The sequence below is a fragment of the Anabrus simplex genome, chromosome 10, assembly GCF_040414725.1.
Source record: "Anabrus simplex isolate iqAnaSimp1 chromosome 10, ASM4041472v1, whole genome shotgun sequence".
NCBI lineage: Eukaryota > Metazoa > Arthropoda > Insecta > Orthoptera > Tettigoniidae > Anabrus > Anabrus simplex.
Genome location: NC_090274.1, coordinates 2,172,146 through 2,191,822, shown reverse-complemented (window position 1 = coordinate 2,191,822; position 19,677 = coordinate 2,172,146). Strand labels below are relative to the sequence as shown.

At 37.5% G+C, this 19,677-nt stretch overlaps 2 protein-coding genes across 2 annotated transcripts in view; one reads left to right on the top strand and one right to left on the bottom strand.

Annotated features, from left to right (window-relative positions):
• The window catches only part of LOC136882053 (serine/threonine-protein kinase Chk2), a 36,462-nt gene extending 32,410 nt beyond the window's left edge, over positions 1-4,052 (bottom strand). The window contains exon 1 of the mRNA XM_067154558.2: positions 3,884-4,052. Coding sequence (XP_067010659.2) covers positions 3,884-4,013 — 130 coding nt within the window. The 5' untranslated portion in view covers positions 4,014-4,052. The remainder of the gene's footprint in view (positions 1-3,883) is intronic.
• A 313-nt stretch (positions 4,053-4,365) lies between these two features.
• LOC136882017 (AH receptor-interacting protein) lies at positions 4,366-13,203 on the top strand. Its single transcript, XM_067154515.2, has 6 exons — positions 4,366-4,557; positions 4,887-5,066; positions 6,787-6,952; positions 10,854-11,040; positions 11,951-12,093; positions 12,696-13,203. Exons 1-6 carry the CDS (start codon positions 4,471-4,473, stop codon positions 12,896-12,898), a joined length of 966 nt encoding a protein of 321 aa, XP_067010616.1. The 5' UTR covers positions 4,366-4,470; the 3' UTR covers positions 12,899-13,203.
• The last annotated feature ends 6,474 nt before the right edge of the window (positions 13,204-19,677 follow it).

Sequence of the window (19,677 nt, the reverse complement as noted above, 5' to 3'; positions counted from 1 at the left end):
CCTCAGATCATGTGACAGGACTATCTCAATACAGCAACCTTGCAGTACACATTGTGTGCTTTTCTATCTCATAATGAGAACACGATCAGGAAGTAAAAATGATGTAAATCTTACCTGGAATTCCTCATAGAGGAGAGATGTGTTCAGGGTCCCACCGGTCTGCCCCAGTACTTTTATATACCTAATGAAATGTGTCTTTGAGCCAGTACTAGCATTTCCATTGGCTGACATATCACAAAAATGATTGTGAAAACTACAGAGGCATATGCTTATTAAATTCTGGTTATAAAATATATGTCAACATCATTAAAAATAAACTGTACAAACACTGAGAACATTCTGGGAAAGGAACAATTCGGTTTCAGAAAAGGGAAGATCTTGCTGCGATGGCTATTTCACAATGAAAATCCTTCTAGAAAAACACAGGGAATTTTATGTAGAAACACATATTGCCTTTGAGGACTTCAATAAACACAGGAATAAGACAGGATTGCGGTCTTTCTCCTCTCCTGTTCATAATCTGTAAGAATGCTCTCATATGAGAATTTAGAGAAACAAGACATGGTTCCATCCAAATCTACAGCTGGACACAATATTATTTGCAGATGACCTAGTGCTGGTCGCCACCTCAGAAGATGATTTACAGCGTTCAGTGTATAACTTAAACCTGTACTCAATGGAAATACGGTATCCCCAGAGAAAACAAAGATAATGGCGTCCTGTGGCAAGGAACCAGTAAGAAGAAAGATCGGCTTAAATAACAACATTTTGGAAAGAGTAAATTATTTTATATACCTCAGCTACAAACTGCCTTTCTTTGAAGAACTGGACATGCCTGAGAAAATCCCCAAATTCAGCAGATGATTGGGAATCATCAGTAAAGTTTTTAGACCATCATTAGTTCAAAAACACACCCGTACAAGAGTCTACTAAACCTTGGCAAGAGCTGTACTTTGCTATGGAAGTGAAGAGTGGACCCTGAGGAAACGTGACGATAGCAGAATAACTACAGCTGAAATGAAATACATGCGGCAAACAGCAGGAGACACAAAAGAAATACAGAAGTGCTGAATGACCTTGAAAGCAGACCCATATTGGAATACATCTATGATTACCAGAGGAATTGGCTAGAACACCAAAACAGGATGGACAGAAGCAGGATCCCAAAAGCAGTCATAAACTACTGCCCCGGTGGGAAGAGATCTCTGGGACGCCCCAGGAAGAGATGGCGTGAGCTTTTGTATAGACCGTAACAGTTCTTCTATAGGACTAATACTTGAAAGAATGATAATGACATATAACCGGATATGCCGACATTTTGTGATTGTATTGTATTGTATTGTATTGAAAAGGTGGCAATTGGCAAAACTAAAGAATTGTATCACAAGTAGATCTTCAATACGGACAAGGAAAATGAAGTTTATAACCTGCAATATGCCGACATTCCCAGAAATCAAGAGAAATATATTCCGTTACCAACCCGTGCACCTAAAATGCACTGCAGTCTCGATAACGAGGCGCTACCTACTCAGCCGCACGTAACCAATCTACACCAGTGGCTTTGTCACTATCCGGCATACTTAATTAATTCATCTTTTCACCACTTTACCATATTGAATGCGCTGCTATAACACTATGGAATGCTAAAAGCCAAACAGCCACTTTGCTGCCCTAACCTGGGGGCTATTGCTTTGCTTGACCCCAGTCCAGTAGTTATGTTAACTGCTGTACCTAACAGTGCACAGAAAACTTCTCACTAGTTCGTAAAATGGCAAGCTGGCAGCTGCGTCCGTGTCGTGCCTAGATGCCTGCGCTATAAACGGTGACTCATGGTACTAATGTTCTGTAGTAAAATGTAAAACTTCATTGAGTGCTATATTTATTCTGGTACTTAACTAAGCGAGTGTTCACGTAGCTGTGAGCTTGAATTTGGGAGAGATTGTGGGTTGGAACCCGACTGTCAGCAGCCCTGAATATTATAGTAAACAGTAGAAATTCAGTATGACTTACAATACTTTTATAGCATGAAGAAGGTGTAATATGTTGGAAATCTTGAGTGGAATACCTTGTAGAGGAGAGATGTGTTCACTGCGACAGTTAAGAACCCACCCACTGTCCCCCAGAAGTAATTTTGCTTTTATAACCTAATGCAATTTATCACGCGCCATTGTCCATCGCCCAAATACGTACCAGCATTTCCAATGGGGGAGACACAATGGGATATGACGTCACTCCCAGCAATGAAGTAAACTGAATTTTGTTACCTAACCTAACGTATCCAGACCATCGGAGGTGATACGCGGGATACTAGAGGCCTACGGCCGTTTTGCGTCTTCTAACCTGGGGGCTTACGTCCCCAGACCCCCTTTGCTTGATCCAGACCACTAACCTACCCTAATGTATCCAGACCAATGGCTTTGTCACTAACCTACCCAAACATAACCAGAGCAACTGTTGTCACTAACCTACCCTAACGTATCCAGACGAGATTCGTAAATTCAACAGCAGCGCCGTTGCACTCGTTCTTTAGATGAACAGTTGTCAGCCCTGTCCACCGCATGATCACGAACATCGCAAGAAGTGAGCGAGAGAGAAACAAATGACAGTGCAATCACGCCTAGATGCGTGCGCTGAAAAATGGCAAGTCTTACTGAACTTTTGCCAGTGAGAATAACAATTTAAGTCAAACAGCCCACCAGTGTGTACCTGATGTGGGTGGGTTTCTCTTACTGGTGGTATTTTAATGTTTTATTTTGTTGTGTGCTTGCTGGAATAACAAAAAATATAAAAGGAACTGAAGACCAGAGTTCAATGGTGGAAGTGTGATGATGCTGTATGTCCCATTTAGAGAGTTAGGATATTCTACTACTGCTGCTATTATTACTAAGTTTTTGTTATACTTGCAAAAATGACCCTAGGATTCTGGTACAGTGTGTGTCCAGCCCATGTCCCATTTCTCTACGGGTCAGGTATGAAGTAAAATGAATCTTTTTATGACCAGATGCCTTTTCTGCCGTCAACCTCATCAGAGGAGTTAATTAAATTAAATCAACGACATGACAGGAAAGGGTGTGAAAGCTGGTGCTATCACATAACCTACTCCTGTTGAATAACACCAAGGAATCTGCTCAAGGCTTAACATCCCCACTAACATTCTGGTAAAGAACTTATTAATTTTCTGTGTCTACATACTCTTATGTCAGGTATGACATAACTCCTGTGACCCTGTAAACATGGCTGATATGAAATCTTTCAAACCATACAAAAGAAAGAACACTTTAATGTTGTTTATCTTGGAGAGTTCTGTAAGAACGCAGTATTTTCGCACTTTAATTCGTTCCTCGTAAGTAAAGAATGTAGCCTACCTAGGCTATTGCCATTCAAGAGTGCCTATACATAAATTGGCACCTGCCTTGTAACAGAAAAAATCCCAATATTTTGACATTTCATATAAATTCACTGTTGTACTTTTGATGACGGCATTAACCAGCAATCAGGACAAAGAATTGGCACCCAGCATCTGAGAGTTCCACACTACATCAGTGTCTCTGCTCCACAATAACTTCACTCTCGTCGTCACTAGCCTACAGTGATATAGTATTATTCTGCAAAGGTCCAGTTCCATAGCTAAATGATTAGCCTTTGGAACAAATGTACTGGAGAATAATCTAAACACCATCTTGTTATAAAGAAGATTAAAAGCACATGAAGGTTAATAAGGTAATGGATAATAACCTTAACCGAAGAAAACTGCGAACAAATCATACACATGCAGTATCTTTTTGGCCGTTATCTGCCATATAAGATCTCTGATGGATATAATTCATGAAAAAAGTTACGTAAGTACTTTAAACTGATTTCAGATTTTAGAAAGACTACTTACCGAGAGTCTTGAAGTTACTTCGGGTAGCGAGCAGCATTCCCCAAGGTTGTCGAAATTCTTCTTCCTGAGTTTGAACATAATTGATGTCTTCATTAGGCTGCGTATCTGGTAAATTACCAATCTCACACATATTGTCTTGCTATAATCTAAATGTAAATATTCTATCGACTTAAAGTAATTTAAATCCCACACGATTGCACGGAGAAAGGCACAGAAACACGCGGGAAAATAAAACAAAATGAGAGCATTTAGAGCAGCGATACCAACATAAAAATTGTACAATCCCTAAGAAACAAAAGTATTCAAACGCTATATCAATGCAAACAAATTAGTTTCGCAAAGAAATGCGTTTATTGGAGTTTCTATCCTAAAATATTTTGTTAAAACTCGCGATTTATAAGAAAAAATATAAGGAAATTATCGTTATATGAAACAAATCATGTGCATTAGTTAACTACCTTGAAACACCACCTAGTTGATATTCAATGAATTACATTCAATATGTCTGCTGTCGGAAATATGGCATAATGTATAAATATTTATATTTTTGATGTGTTTACTTGTTTGTTTACGTTTCTGGTGTGCCAATGGATCAAAATATTAATAACGCATTAATACAAAAGTATATACTTCATGCTGGCTCAAGAATCGCTACATTTTCTGACGGATCACGAGTAATGGCCTTGATCACTTTAATTTAAAATTGCTAAACATTGTTTTGGAAACAACTTGGCTGATTTACATTAAGGCATACAATAGTTCCTAACAAGTTAGGTTTATAAAGTTACTTTAATATCTTTTGAGTTATACTTCTCTACATTTGAACCTGTCTTGTAGTTCACATTATTGTATTAATGATTCACCGATTGGTTTTTTTAAATAATAATAATAATAATAATAATATATTTAATTGCAGCCAATGGCCAAAAGAAATTTGCTTTAATAACATTGTTGGTTTTTGTAAGTAGCCTACATTACATATTATATTTTAATTTTATGCTAGGTATTTTTTCACTTTCAAACCAAGAAGTGTGATGAAGATGGCACAGTTCTGGATGACAGTCGGAAAATGGGACAACCAATGGAACTTGTTCTGGGAAAGAAGTTCAAATTTGAGGTGTGGGAGAAAGTTGTTCAGATGATGGCCATTGGTGAAGTTGCCAAATTCAGAGTACACAAAAGTGTGAGTATAGTCCTACTGTATACATGGTTCACAGTTATATCCAAGTGTGTGTGAACACAATTTAAGTGTGCATTTAGCACCACCAAGATAATATTCCTTTGTCAACCCAACCCTGCTTGGGCATTCATGTTACCAATAACAAGTGTTCCATCTTACCTAATTCTCTCCTCAAGTGCTTCTTCAAATTCTTCTTCCACATCTTTACAGCCTGACTGAAATGCATTAACAATGAATCACTGTTATCCTAAACCATCTCCAGTTTGCCACGGTGTGGTGTATGAGGCCTCTCCATTCGTGCTGTCCTTGTACCAATCAGGGCCTCTGCACCACGTCCTGCTTCAGTAGATCAACCCACTTTCTTCCGAGTCTTTTCACCTCCCTTTCAGATTCCTTCCTTACAGTTCTGTTTGCCGACATCCTCTTAATGTGTCCGAAACACTTCAGTCTTTTCCTGGTTCTTGTTGAGGAGAAAACCTCCTATTCCCACTTCTCTAACCTCTTCATTCTGATCTTGTCCTTCCTGGTCTTCTGTATGATGGTGTGAAGGAACTTCTTTTCAGCTGCTTGGAGTGTAGAATTATTTCTGTTGGTCAGTGTGGTTGTTTAAAGGCTGTATAAGCAGGGCTAAAAAAAAATTTTCTTTTGACCTAGGCACCAGTTCTGAATACCATGGTGCCGTAATAACACAAATACAATTTGATGTGCAGGTGTACATATTTTGACCTTAAATTCCAGTTGCTGGTATAAAAAAGTACAAACATAGTGTAGTGTTCAGGCTATACATCAAATATCACAGCATTCAAGGCATCATAAGTGAAGTTTTATGAAGCAGCAATGTAGTTTGTTTATTTTATGTCCATGCCAATTTCTTGTTGTTTGAGCACTGGAATGTACACTGTCGTGGATAGATCAAAATCCTCTAATGATGGACCCTTCATGTTATTAAACATTAAATTGTTGAGATTTTCCGACCCCCTTGATGAGCTCAGTTTATTCTTTATTAGGTTCATTAAAGCATACCCTTTCTCACAACAAGCACTGGATGCAGATAACACTGACACAATATTAAGCAACTTGCCTAAAATCAGAAGTCTGTCTTTTTTTAAATACAACTTTGCCCAAAAGCTTGGTTAACTTCATCCCCTTGCTAAACGCTTAGAATTGATATTCATATAGAGTGCTTTGCTTTACTTTTAAAGTCCATGGTGGAATCCACAAGTTGGTTCAAAAATCCTGTGCCATTGTTTCTGGCCAGATGAAAGTATCACGTATCCTGGTGCACATTTCAATGCTACCTTTCTCTAGGTATTCTGCTCCAACTTTTAACAAAGCGTCTTTTATCAGCTTGAACAGAGGAACTGGTACTACTGTTAAACCTCTGTAGTTGCACACCCTGACATTTATCTTGAAGATATGTGTCCATGAGCATCGGGAGTTTCTACAAGTCCTGTCTAAGCTGTTCTTGTTACATAAGATTAAAGTGGCCCTGAGACAACTGGTAAAAATGTACATGGAAGGTAATAAGGATTTTACAATGATTTTTATCTACCTTGACAAGGTGTATGGTAGTGTGCCAAGACTAGACGAGGCCTTTTCTTTGCAGTTTCAACTCATTCAATTTATAACAGGTTCTTCAGTCTGGCCAAAACAAGATTCTGTACTTTTAAGCTAATCGCGCAATGCATCAATGCAAATGCCTATTTTTTAATTATTATTTCAGCTTGCCTGTGAGTACCCGTTTGTGGCAAAGACACTGCGTGATGCCGGGAAGCCTCAGAATGAACGTCGCCATCATTGCTGTGGAGTAACGCTGCAGAATGAGGGTATTGGCTACCCAGACTTGAATGAGTTAATAAAGGAACCGTGTGATTTAGAGTTCATTATAGGTACAGTATTAAATTTTATTTCTTGGATCTGATCAATGTAACGCATCACAGCTGCATTAACTCATTTGGCCTGAGATGCAAAACCATTCCATGCTTCGTTTTAGTGGACCGAATGCTGGGCCACGGAACTCTTTCTCCGTCTCATTTTACTATGTACTTCAACTTTCCCTCAAGAGATGGGAGAGTGAGTCGCATTAGTGATTTGTGTAGAGACGCTTTGCCTCCAATATTTTATGCTTTTTGCTAACATATATCGATAGTGTGCTTGGAAATATTAATTTGAAGTGGGCTAGCACCCGACTTCAAAATTCATTAATAATAATAATAATAATAATAATAATAATAATGTTATTTGCTTTACGTCCCACTAACTACTCTTTCACGGTTTTCAGAGACGCCGAAGTGCTGGAATTTAGTCCCGCAGGAGTTCTTTTACGTGCTAGTAAATCAAAATTTGTTTGGCTGCCAGTAAATGACTGAAAGTTACTGATATACAGTCGCTTTTAGTAAGTAATGATGATCAGGAGTGAAGTTCTAGTAACAGTTCTGATCAACAAAGTCATGTGGAATGGACTAGGTACGGACCTGTGATGATGATAAAGGAAAAGGTATTCCTTGGTCCGCGGTTCGTGATGCGAATGTCGGTGGATATGACGTTATTCAATTCCTGTGTTTACCAAAGTATTGTTGGGAAAAAGATTTACTACACTGATTTCAGAGCAGATGTAGCTGCAGTGTCCATCGATGAATACTTGGAATGAACGATAATGGGTGGGGAAAGTGAAATTGATGTGACAGAGCAGATTCAGACTAATCGGTGGGATCAATCATCACAATTTGACAGAAAAGCATGGAATGGTTCTATGAGGTCACATCAGGATACAGGACCGCAAACAATCTGGTTACTATGTAAATAAAAGTCACCGAAACCACTGGAAGTTCTACAGAATAGGGCCATTAGAAATTTGTTAGGAGCACCATATTTTACACCTGCTAATTTAACATTCTTTATGAGCAGATTTAATTTAAGTTCAATGCTGCTGTTTATATTTTCAGCATGACATTCGCAAAAATCTGAATATTTATACCTGTTAATCAGGAACAAAAAGTCTGAAGAATTGTCTGTCTAAAATATACAACACATCACCTCGTATCTTCCAACTATTAATAAACTTAAATTAACGAAATTCTTGTTTCAGTCCTACGTGGTCTAAAACATGTTTCTGTAAATTACTAAATAAAAACATTTTTGTAGTTACGCTATAATTTATTTTGTCAATGTTATTCTAGTTTTTATTTATATTTTTATGTGTATTGTTGTAGTCTATTGTTAAAAACTTCATATTTGGTCCGTATTGAAAGGAGATCAACACACAACAGAAGAGAGTATAAATGATCCACCTTATATCGATACAAATTATGTTGTTAATACAAAATCACAACATTTTTATTTTGTATTAACAACATAATTTGTATTGATATAAGGTGGATCATTTATACTCTCTTCTGATATTGTTGTAGTGGTTTTTAATTTTTATTCCATTGTACCTTATTGATTTCTCACACATCTTGAATATGTTCTAATTTTATCACATGCATATTTCCAGTCCCTTAAAGTGAGCTTTGCTCATTGGGGCCTTTCATGAAAATTCACTGCCACCTGAGCCATGGCGGCTTGCTGGGGCCTTTCATGAATGAATGGAGACAAAAAAAAAAAAAAATTGTCTTCCCATTTTGATACACGTAGTGTACTGTGCATATCTGTAGTGAATTTGTGATTGTACCGTAACATTAGTGACAATGAACTAGGCAAGAAAGTCAAGTTTTGTTCATGTAAAATAAATACAGTGTTTTGTGATATTAGTCAAACACTGCAGTAAAACAGGCAGCTGAGGAATTAACCTGTCATCTGCACTGATGAGATTAGGCATGAATGACTTAATTATCCCTAACTACTTGCATGTTTGGAATGTTTATGGGTGTTAACATTAAAATATCTTCACAAAAATTAATTATGCTCACAAGCAAAAACTTTGCTTGACAGGGGTTAAAAAGGAAAGATGAACTAGAAGAACATTCTTCCAAGATATCCAGTAAGAAAACTATGAAACCACCTCAGAATAAAAAGGTGAATGATGCAATGTTTTTATGGTTCCTACAACAAAGTTAGGATTTTTAATTAATGTTTAAATTTGGTAACACTGTACTGTATACATTATATCAGTGGTGTTTAAAAAAAAATATATATATATACATATTGATCTCATGTAACTAACTTCTGAGAAGTAAGTTTCTAAAGATTAAAAATGGATAGACATTTATTTTCCTTATTGGAAACAAGTTTATCTTTTCTAAGAGTTGAGAATTTTCCAGCATCACCTTTCTCAGGTATTGGGTCTGATTTCTTGGTCATTATTTTTACTAACTTTACTGTTTTCACTGAGTTCTATCGCTACTTAATGATTGCAAGGGAATTGGCTATACAGTTTTAGGCATGTAGCTATTAGTGGGTTTTGAACTCCACTATACCGGGCCAGTTGGCTGTGCGGTTAGGGTCGCACAGCTGTGGGCTTGCATCTGGGAGATAGTGGGTTCGAACCCCACTGTCGGCAGCCCTGAAGGTGGTTTTCCATGGTTTCCCATTTTCACACCAGGCAAATGCTGGGGCTGTATCTTAATTAAGGCCATGGCCACTTCCGTCCCACTCCTAGCCTTTTCCTGTTCCATCGTCGCCATAAGACCTATCTGTGTCGGTGCGACGTAAAGCAAAAAAAAAAAAAAAACTACTATCAGTAGCCCTGAAGATATTTCCTGTTTTCACACCAGGCATATGCTGGGGCTTTACCTTAATTGAGGCCACAGCCGCTTCCTTCCATCTCCTAGGCCTTTCCCGTTCCATCGTTGCAGTAAGACTTACCTACGTCAGTGCAGTATAAAAGCAAATTGTTAAAAATATATATGCATATCAACCCCACTGCTATCCTCTTTTTAATGTCCATTGAAAGGCTTTTGTCACTACAAAACCAGGATCCCAGGTACTTGAATTGAGTATGCATCAATAGACTAAGCGCCATTTGACGAAAATTGAGATTTTAGCACTATCTCGTAGAGAAAAACTTGGAACTACTTATAATAAATTACCCACTGCGTTACAAGAGGGCATTAGTTGTCAGTTAACTAAGAACCTAAGCAACATAGCGGGAATCAGTTAAACTGTAAATTGCATCAGTAGACTAAGTGCCATTTTTTCTAGAAAATCTATGTACTTTGAGTATAAATGTTGAAATTTGGTGAGAAGGTACAATTTATTATCCTACAACACCAGAAATACCATGTTTAGCAAAATTACGATTGCTCGAATTTATGCATAAACTTAAACGCGAATATCTCGAAACCAACTTTTGGCGCTTGGTCTAATGATGCATAAGGCATCCAATTGATAAACCTTCTTGAACCTGAGGCCATGAACTCTGTCTTGGCATGTTTCAGCAGTAGTTAAACTTTCTGCACACAACTGTCCACCTTGTGGCGTATGTCCTTCAGCTCCTGTTTGAATTTATTTCAATAGTGTTATATCATCTGCGTATGCGAGGCATCCATTCGCACTCCACTCTTGCTGCCTGCATTCCCTCATCCGTACAAGTTTCGTTCAGACTTTTCCAATGTGCCCCACGGAACTGCACCGTTTCGCTTGACCTTTCTGTGCAAGTTTGCCCACGTCTCTTATAAGTAGCAGGTGAAGTTCATATAGTCTTGATGTTGTTAAGAACTACAGTTTTTCTTTTTGTGTAGTGAAGACATTAGTTATCCTGAAACACGTATTTCTTACCTCATAGGAAAATGTGAGCATGTACCAATCTAAGCACTGAACATCTGATTGTTGAATTGTTTCAATACATAGAACTTCTCAAGGTGGAGGCACCTCATGAATATGAGAAGAAATCTTGGCAGATGAACGAACAAGAGAAACTGCAAGCCGTTCCAGAGCTACGAGAAGCAGGTAATAGACTGTATGGACAGAAGGACTATGCTGGAGCTGCAGACAAATATGCGCTGGCACTTGGTATCCTCGAGCAACTCATGCTCAGGTGAGACTTTCGGCACAAGCCTACTGATTTTGTGTGTGTCTCTCTCTCTCTCAAAGTAAATTTCTCTTGATATATTCTTCCAACCCCTAATTCTTCTTGCTTTAAAAGAACATTTGCTCCAATTTATCCTCTTGAATTCCTTTTTTTATCTTCATATTATCTTTCCTACCTTTAAAACCTCCATTCAAGCTTATTCGTCCACTGACAGCTCTGAACATACCACTTATGGTTTTGTTCTGAATGACTCAATTCATAGTTCCAATATAATTGCACACCTACCAAATGCATGGCACACTGTGGCAAAACACTGGCAGCCAAGAATGAGTTAGCTGGAAAATTTAGGATTTACGATAACAGACCAATTATTTTGGAATTCTTGTGGCTTTTACACTTGTTCATAATATCACCAGTTCACATTCATTGACAAGTTTACATGATCAACAAGTATAATTAAAGAACCACCTAATCGATACTTTATTTTTTGCGTTGGGCAAAATTAAATATACTGGCAGTCCTGAAGACTGTTTTCCTTTGTTTCCCCATTTTCACTCTAGGCTGTACGGCCACTTCCCACTCCTAAGTCTTTCCTATTCTGTCATTGTCATTAGACCTATCTGTGTCGGTGCGACATAAGGTCAATTGTGAATTAGAATGGAACATGTAATTCTGTTATTAAAATGTAATCTTTTACAAGAATTTATTTAAAATTGCTTCCCAATGTTATGGACGGTCATTCTGTCAAAGTATACTACACAAAATTTGTAGTTTTAGATCATAAGAATAGTACTTTGAAATGAATTATGTTTTCCTATTTTGTGTAGTCCAGACTGGAAAAACTTAAAGGTTATATTAACTAAGTGGACACTGAAAAGAATGGCCATCATCTTGAGAAATTACTGTTTGTATTTAGTGAGAAACCTCATGATGAAGAGTGGAATGCTCTGAACCAGTTGAAGATCCCACTGCTACTGAACTTCGCCCAGTGTAAGCTACACGAGAAGGACTACTACACTGTTATTGAGCACTGCAGTACCGTCCTGGGTTCTGATCCAAGTAAGTGTGACTACTAGCAATACCTAGTTCCTTCACAGAACTTTTCATAAGAACTCGGCAAGTTAAACAATTATTTCTGGGGCATTTTCTTGTCTACCACTAGCTATAGGGCATCTGCATAAATAAACTGCTTTTACTGCCAGCTGAGCCTGGCATTCCTTCCACTGTGTCAGCTCTCATTCCCTTCAAACTCCACCCTTCGCACGGCCTAGGACGTGTATGGGCAAACTCCGAACCCGCAAAGCCAGCAAATTCCGTGTAGTTCAGAATAAACTGTTCGATGGTGGCACAAGTGGACAATATTAGAACTTAAAAGGGGCATGTTTTGAATATTTTCCTTGAAAAAAAAAAGTGATCACTACGCACAATACAGAATATTTCAGCGACACTGGCTCTGTTCAAGAGCTGTAAATGAATGGTAATCTCCAGCAGTGCCAACTTTTGTAGTGTGCGTGTCCATGCACGACCTAGGGGAGTCTCCAGCTTTCCTTCCGTACAAGGTCTTTCCTTTCTTTAACCGATACGACTAACGTAGCTATTTGTAGCGAGTTGCTATCCTGACGTGGGCTCGTTCAGCTAGCGATTATATTACTGTTTTTCAGATAATGTGAAGGCTCTGTTCCGGCGAGCCAAAGCCCACGTGGGAGCATGGAACCCCAGAGAAGCGCATGCCGATTTTGAGCGTGTTGCTGAACTTGATCAGTCTCTTGTTCCTGCCATCAAGAAAGAGGTTAAATTTCTAGAGGATCTGGAGAAGCAGAGGAATGACGAAGATAAAGAAAAATACAAAGGAAAGATTTTCTAAAGGAATGTTAGCAGTGTGTAATATCATGTTTGTTTGATATATGTAATTTATTGTTGCATGTTTATATTTATCTGTTTTGTTTATAAGAGTTTTATTATATTTTTTTTTGTTTGTATCTTTTTAGAAAGTGATGATGAAACGTGGTTCAAAATGCCATATATGATGCCTCTTCTTTTTAAATGCCTCTAATATATAGCCTATGTCTGTTACCTTTATCTTTAGAAATATTTATATAATCAGTTTTGTTTCCTCTGTCTTCAGAGAAATGTATTTTCATTTATTATTAAATTATATATTTTGTGGCAGTGAGTTGTTTTTTTTTTTTAAATTTAGGACTATTGTTGTGGTTGTATATCCGTCCTTGACAGTATGTATTTGTAACTGCATCAGTAATGCGATCTAGTGGCAGCAGAAGAACTTTTAAAACCTGAACTGTCAACAAAGGCAGTGTAATGATGTTATTGGAGATAAGTTTTTGAGGCTTGGAACATTGAAGTCGATCACATTTTATTTTCTTCCAGCTCGGCAATATTGGGACCTTCAAGGCCTAGGCTCTTAACCCCTTCCACTGTTATGATTCCTTTCCCCTTCCTCATTTTTTGAGTAACAATTTCTTCATGTTTTTTGTCTTCAAGAAAGGAAGTAGGAGGGAGTGTAAAAACTATTGGAAAGTTAGTTGAAGGCAGATCGCACACTCGTTTCTGTTGCTACCGCCGTGCCACACACTGTCAGCTGGAGTGCCAGATGGCATCTAGCTTTTTACAGTACAGAAACACTGAAGCAATCTAGTTTTCACTTTACTTCCTCTGAACATGAGAAGTGAGCCTGAATTTAACAGACTAGTGTGTTCAGTAGAAGAGGGAAATTATTTATTCATTGCATAATTACTCAAATAAATTAATACAGGAATAACTTCAGAAAGTAATGGGAGAGGTATTGTACGAAGAAGATTATAACTATTTGTAGAGTATAGTATATACAGTACTTTATATAATCATCCACATAATTACTATTTAGCAAATGCCATGTTAAAATTATCAGTGCAGAGTTTAGAATTAGGAGGAAATGTGTGAATTGTATGAAGTGTTCTATTTTATGGATGTTGTGGCAGTGTAATTTAAAGGGGATTAGTATAATAACTGCCAACTATGACTTTTAGTATGTGTGGAATTTAAAATGTATCATTTAACAATGCACCATAAACTGGAAGACATCTATTGGCTGTGATTGGTTAAATTTCTCGCTCAATCTTCAACTGTTCTGCACGGCGCTCCATAGTGGCCGTAATTCAAAACCTGATATCTGTTCCGAGCAGCCAAATGAGGAGGAAGCTGGATGTAATTGCTGTCTCAGATAAAAATGGCAGTCAAACGCCACACGACGTGACAACGGGTAATTTCGTTATGGATCAAATCTTCTAATATTTGTGTTGGCGCTTTTTCGGTGAGGGAATATTCATTTGCCACCAAGTAACATGTAATATTTGGACAGCTCCCAGCAACTGATGTAAGTTGTGTCTGTTGGAAACTCATCTGAACTTCAGTAAGCACTCGCCAAATGGTATTTGGCATTGAACATTGATGTGAAAAGATGTGGACATAGTTATCAAGTGCAACTGTGCAACGTCTCGGAATGTATTTTCGTGTGATTAGATTTGCAGATAATGGTGTAGCGTGTCGTGAAATTAGACCTAAACATTTTCATTTTAGCGACTGTTTTAAATCAAACATTCGGGTATTGCAAACTTTGGAATGTAATTCGTGTGTCATCTAAGTAATTCTATGGACTGTTTGGCTGGTAACACAATTTTAAAGAATAACACAGTTGTGAATTTCATTTTAATGTTTCTCTTGCAGTGTGCGTGTAGCATGTTTATTAGTCTAGGTAAATGCATCCGTAACTCTTATTTATTTATTTATTTATTTATTTATTTATTTATTTATTTATTTATTTATTTATTTATTTAATGTAAATTGAATTTTCTGGTGGAGCCTTGTTTGTGAGTTATGACATATTAGGGAGATATTATTAGCATTAGGGAAAGTTTGTTCTATATTTATGTAGGTTTAAAATAACATGCAAGATGAGGCCGAATATTTAAATCGTTTGAGAAGATAATTGTGGTGACTTAATTTACCATTGTTGTGTCTCCTTATCTCTGTCTTCCTGTTTCATAATTGATTGACACATCCTTGTCTCTTTCATCTGTCAGTTATGCTACTGTTGTTGTGTGACATCGTGTTAACTTGTAGTCCGCATTCTGTTGTCAGTGTGTGTTGAATAAGACACGTTTGCTCTGCCATATGAAAGATTATTCAGTACGTTATTTCTGGCAGATGCGGCAGTGTCTTGTTATGTTACATTAATGCAAACAATTTTTACATTATTTTTCTTGTGTGTATATGCCGTGTTTAGGCATGTTGTGGACTTGGTAAATTTTCAAGTTTCCTCTTTCGCCTTCTGTCATTCAGGGTGTATTGAATTTGTTCCCTTCTGGTTAATTTTATTTATTTTCTTTTGAGCGACCTTTAAATGGAGTTATTATTATGCACTTTAGTCTACTAAAAGGGGTACCCCCTTCTTTTATTTTTTTAATTGTAGTTATTAAGAGCTCTCAACTGGTATAGTCATAATTATGACCATAGTTTAATTTTTTTTTTTGGAACTGCAGTTCGCGTGTAATATTGTCTTCTTTTGCTACCGCTTTTTTCCCACACTTGTGGGGTCACGGGTGTGAAATGCGTCGTACATGTGAATTTGGCCCTGTTTTACAGCTGGATGTCCTTCCTGATGCCAACCCTGTATGGAGGGATATAATCACCATTGCGTGTTTCTGTGGTGTGTTGTCTGAATATGATGAGGAGAGTGTTGGGACAGACAAATATACCCAGTCCCCAAGCCATAAGAATTAATCAGAAGCGATTAAAATCCCCGACCCTGCCGGGAATCGAACCCGGGACCCTCTGAACCGAAGGCCAGTACGCCGGACTCTTAATGTCTTGCTCTATAGTTGTGAATTTAAGTTTAAGTTTATGTATGTGCTGACCTACAGCGGAAAACTTGTTAAATGATAAGGCATTAACATGTTCTGTATATCTAATTTTGAAGTTGCGTCCTGTTTGACTCAGATACGTGCAGCCACAATCATTACATCGAAACCTATATACATCCGATTTGGAATAAGGATTGGATCTATTGATTGAGGTTGAATTATGCAATACTTCAGTGTTACTATTATCACTACAAAATGAAACCTTGACATTATGTTTTTTGAAAATTTTAGTAAACCTATCCTTCTCTATTATGCTGTCATCTAAAAAAAATCCAAATAGATCTCAGCCAAAATCCCCACTGCTAACCCATCTTGTTTATAAATTACCTTGTCAAAGACAAAGTAGTTATTATTTATTAGCAACTTGATTGTGCTCATGAAATATTGTATTTCAAGTTCACTCAGATGACTATAAGTCTTTAAATTCTTATTAATGATAGGAAGCAGCTTATTAGTTTTAATACTTGGAAACACATTAACAATATCAAATGAATGTATGGTATGATGTACCTGTAGTTTGAAGTTATTTAATTTATTAACCAGTTGTATGGAATTCTTTGTAGACTTGTTTGCAGTGAACCTATAGTGTTGTCAAGAAATTTCTGGATGAACTGAGCCAATTTGTATAGGGGACTGCACCTGTAATTTATTAAGGGTCGAATGGGGACTCCGGCCTTTTGGATTTTGGGAAGTGCTTTTGCTGTTGTTATGTTTCTCCTGTTCGGTAAAGAGAAAAGACACATTCTTTAATGTTTGTTTTAATTGACGTTGAAGTACTTGTGTCAGGTCTTTGTTGGTCGCTAAAAAATTCTCATTATTAAAAAAGTTTTTTGTCTTTTGGATGTAATTGTCCCTATGCATAATGACCGTCGCATTACCGTTATCGGCCTTTGTAATAATGAGTTCCTCGTCTTTAACGTTCTTTTTGAGTCCTAGAATATACTGTCTTTCCGTAAAGAAGTCCTGAGAACTACAGGCAGGCATGGTGCTGTTATTTGTAACAAACGTTTTGCTTAGCTTTCTTTTGAGATCTAATCTAAGTTCATCTTGCACCTCGTGCGGCAGTTTACCGATCGTGACTTCCGATTGTATAACAAGTTTTGAGGTCACTTTGGCCAGGTTGAAATTAGGCCAGTTGTGTTTTGGGCCTTTTGAGAGAATATGTTTTTCTTTCTCATTCAGGTTGATTACTGGAGAATGAAAATGTCCGATTAAATCATTATTAGGAATCGGATTGGTTTTTTAGGAGGGGTTTGCTTGATGTTGATTCCTTCTTTAGTATTTAGAGTTTTTTCTCCAATGTGTCTGTTTGGTAGAAAGCAAGCTATTTAGTTTATTTTGAACTGAGTCCTGAACAATGTTCCACGTGGCTTTCATAAGCAAAGCAGCGGCCTTGAGGTGAGTTTCATACAACTGTTGATTCAAAGAAGTTTTTTCTTATGAAGAAATTTTAATTCATTTTTTAACCAAAATCTTTTGGATTTTTGTTGAGCGCTACGCTGATGGGGGAAGAACATGATTTGTTTTAAATACACTTCAAAAAAATTAATGTTCATATTATGTTCAATACAATTTTTAATAAACTTTATATCTTTACCTATTTTCCCTACCTTAATTCTTAAGCCCAGTAAAATTTTTAAATGTATTATTCAGTTCTCTAATTGAGTGATTAAGTACAATTATTGAAACCTTGGTGATTGGTACAGAAGATGTACGTTTTAACTATAATTTTGAAGATCCCTTCCTTAAAAAAGGTTCTGTGTATGAATTAATTTCTTTTAAATCCTTTTTAAATTTATTTGTTTTTTCATTTATGAAATTATTTATGGGTGTTGCTCTCCTTTTTTAAAAATTTTCTTATTTATGGTGTTTCATGGTATTTCTCCTGAATTGCTCTATCCTATCCTGTTCCCCTGGATCCCTCCCCTGTTATGGTTCTTTTGACCTTTCGTTTTGTCTAGATTCCATCACTTCCCAGTCCTGTGACTTGTGTTTTGGTCGAGGCCTACCCTAAGTAGTCGACGTGGTTTTGCACTGGGATGGCCTCTATTCTCTTGTGGTAGTTTTGGCAATCGAAACCGAGTGTTTGTGGTGTTGTGCCGTCGTTTGATTGTCGGTATGACAACGTGAATCTTGGACAGGATCAGGATTGGAAACAACTGGAAGCTTTCGAGATGTGGGTATGGAGGTGAATGCTACAGATTAAATGGATTGAAAAGAGAACAAACAAAATCATTCTGCAAGAAATTCAGGGGAAGAGAGAACTGTTGCTAACGATACAAACAAGATCTAAATTCACTGGCCACATCTTTTGACATCATACCTTTCTTTACCAATCTACTGGAAGGAAAAATCGTGGGGAAAAGAGGCCGAGGACAGCCAAGGAAAAAATTCCTTCAAGACTTGACACAAAATCTTCATTATGGTTCTTATTATGAAATGAAATGAGTAGTCGAGGGCAGAGAACAGTGGTAGCAGAGACAAGGCATTGCCTGTGCATAAGTTTGTAGAGTAGGTTATCTCATTGTTACTGCACTTCCATGGATGATCTGCACACACATAATATTGTGTACATACAATAAAATAATGTGAATTATAAACAGTGATGAGAAAAGTACAAAATAAGGGTAATTGGGGCGTTACAAGTGACTAGGAAATATTTTACTCAATTGCATTTACTAATTACTTCTTCAACAAGTAATTATAGCTGCCTCTGTGGATGCGTGGTAGAGTGTCGGCCTCCGGATCCCTAGATAGCGGGTTCAAACCCGGCAGAGGTAGTCGGATTTTTGAAGGGCGGAAAAAAGTCCATTCGACACTCCATGTCGTACAATGTCGGCATGTAAAAGATCTCTGGTGATACATATGGTATTTACCCGACAAAATTAATCAAATCTCAGCCATAGATGCCCAAGAGAGATCCGGTTTACTCTGTCTGCCATCTAGCGGACCTAGAGTAAAACGGAACGTCGAAATTGACGAGCAGACAGCCAGATGGCGTCAAATCGAAATGTCTGCAAACGGTAGCTGAGGCCATACAATTATATTATATATAACAAGTAATTGGTGGTGACATAAAGATATGATTGCTGATACCCAACAAGAAATAAGGTCTTAATGATTGAGCGACTCCACCTTTACAATACAATATTCTTTTTTTTTTTACTTTATTTAAAAAAAGGGACATGTTTCGTCTCTTCTGTTGTGAAACATCTTCAGTCCAAGGTATTATGGTAAAACACATGATAATCTTACTACAGAAAAACAGTGACATACATTTCATCATCAAACCTTATTTCGTGTCGAGGCTGACAATATGGATTTATTTCTTGCGGTAGAGTGTCTCAGCTGCCAAAATTCACTAAACAGGGCATCCAATGTTGGTGGATTAACCTACACAGTTTGAAAACGAACAATAGTTGAATTATACATGGACAAGCAAAGAGGGTTAAAGCTGCAAAGCAACCTACAGGCTTCTAGACAACAGCATAGGTCTGCAGTTTCACCCCGGGTGCTCTTATTTTGACCGAATGTGGCAGCCCTGATGTTAGACTAATCACAGCCGGCCAATAGCAACATGAAAATGGCTGCGTTTGTTATATTTACATAATCTCTATATAATTCTTCACTGTAACTAAGAATACTTCTAATGGTGAATTGGTGCATTCCTGGCTAGCATATAGGAATAATCTCTCTTCTCTGCTACTTCTGGTATTTCTATACATCA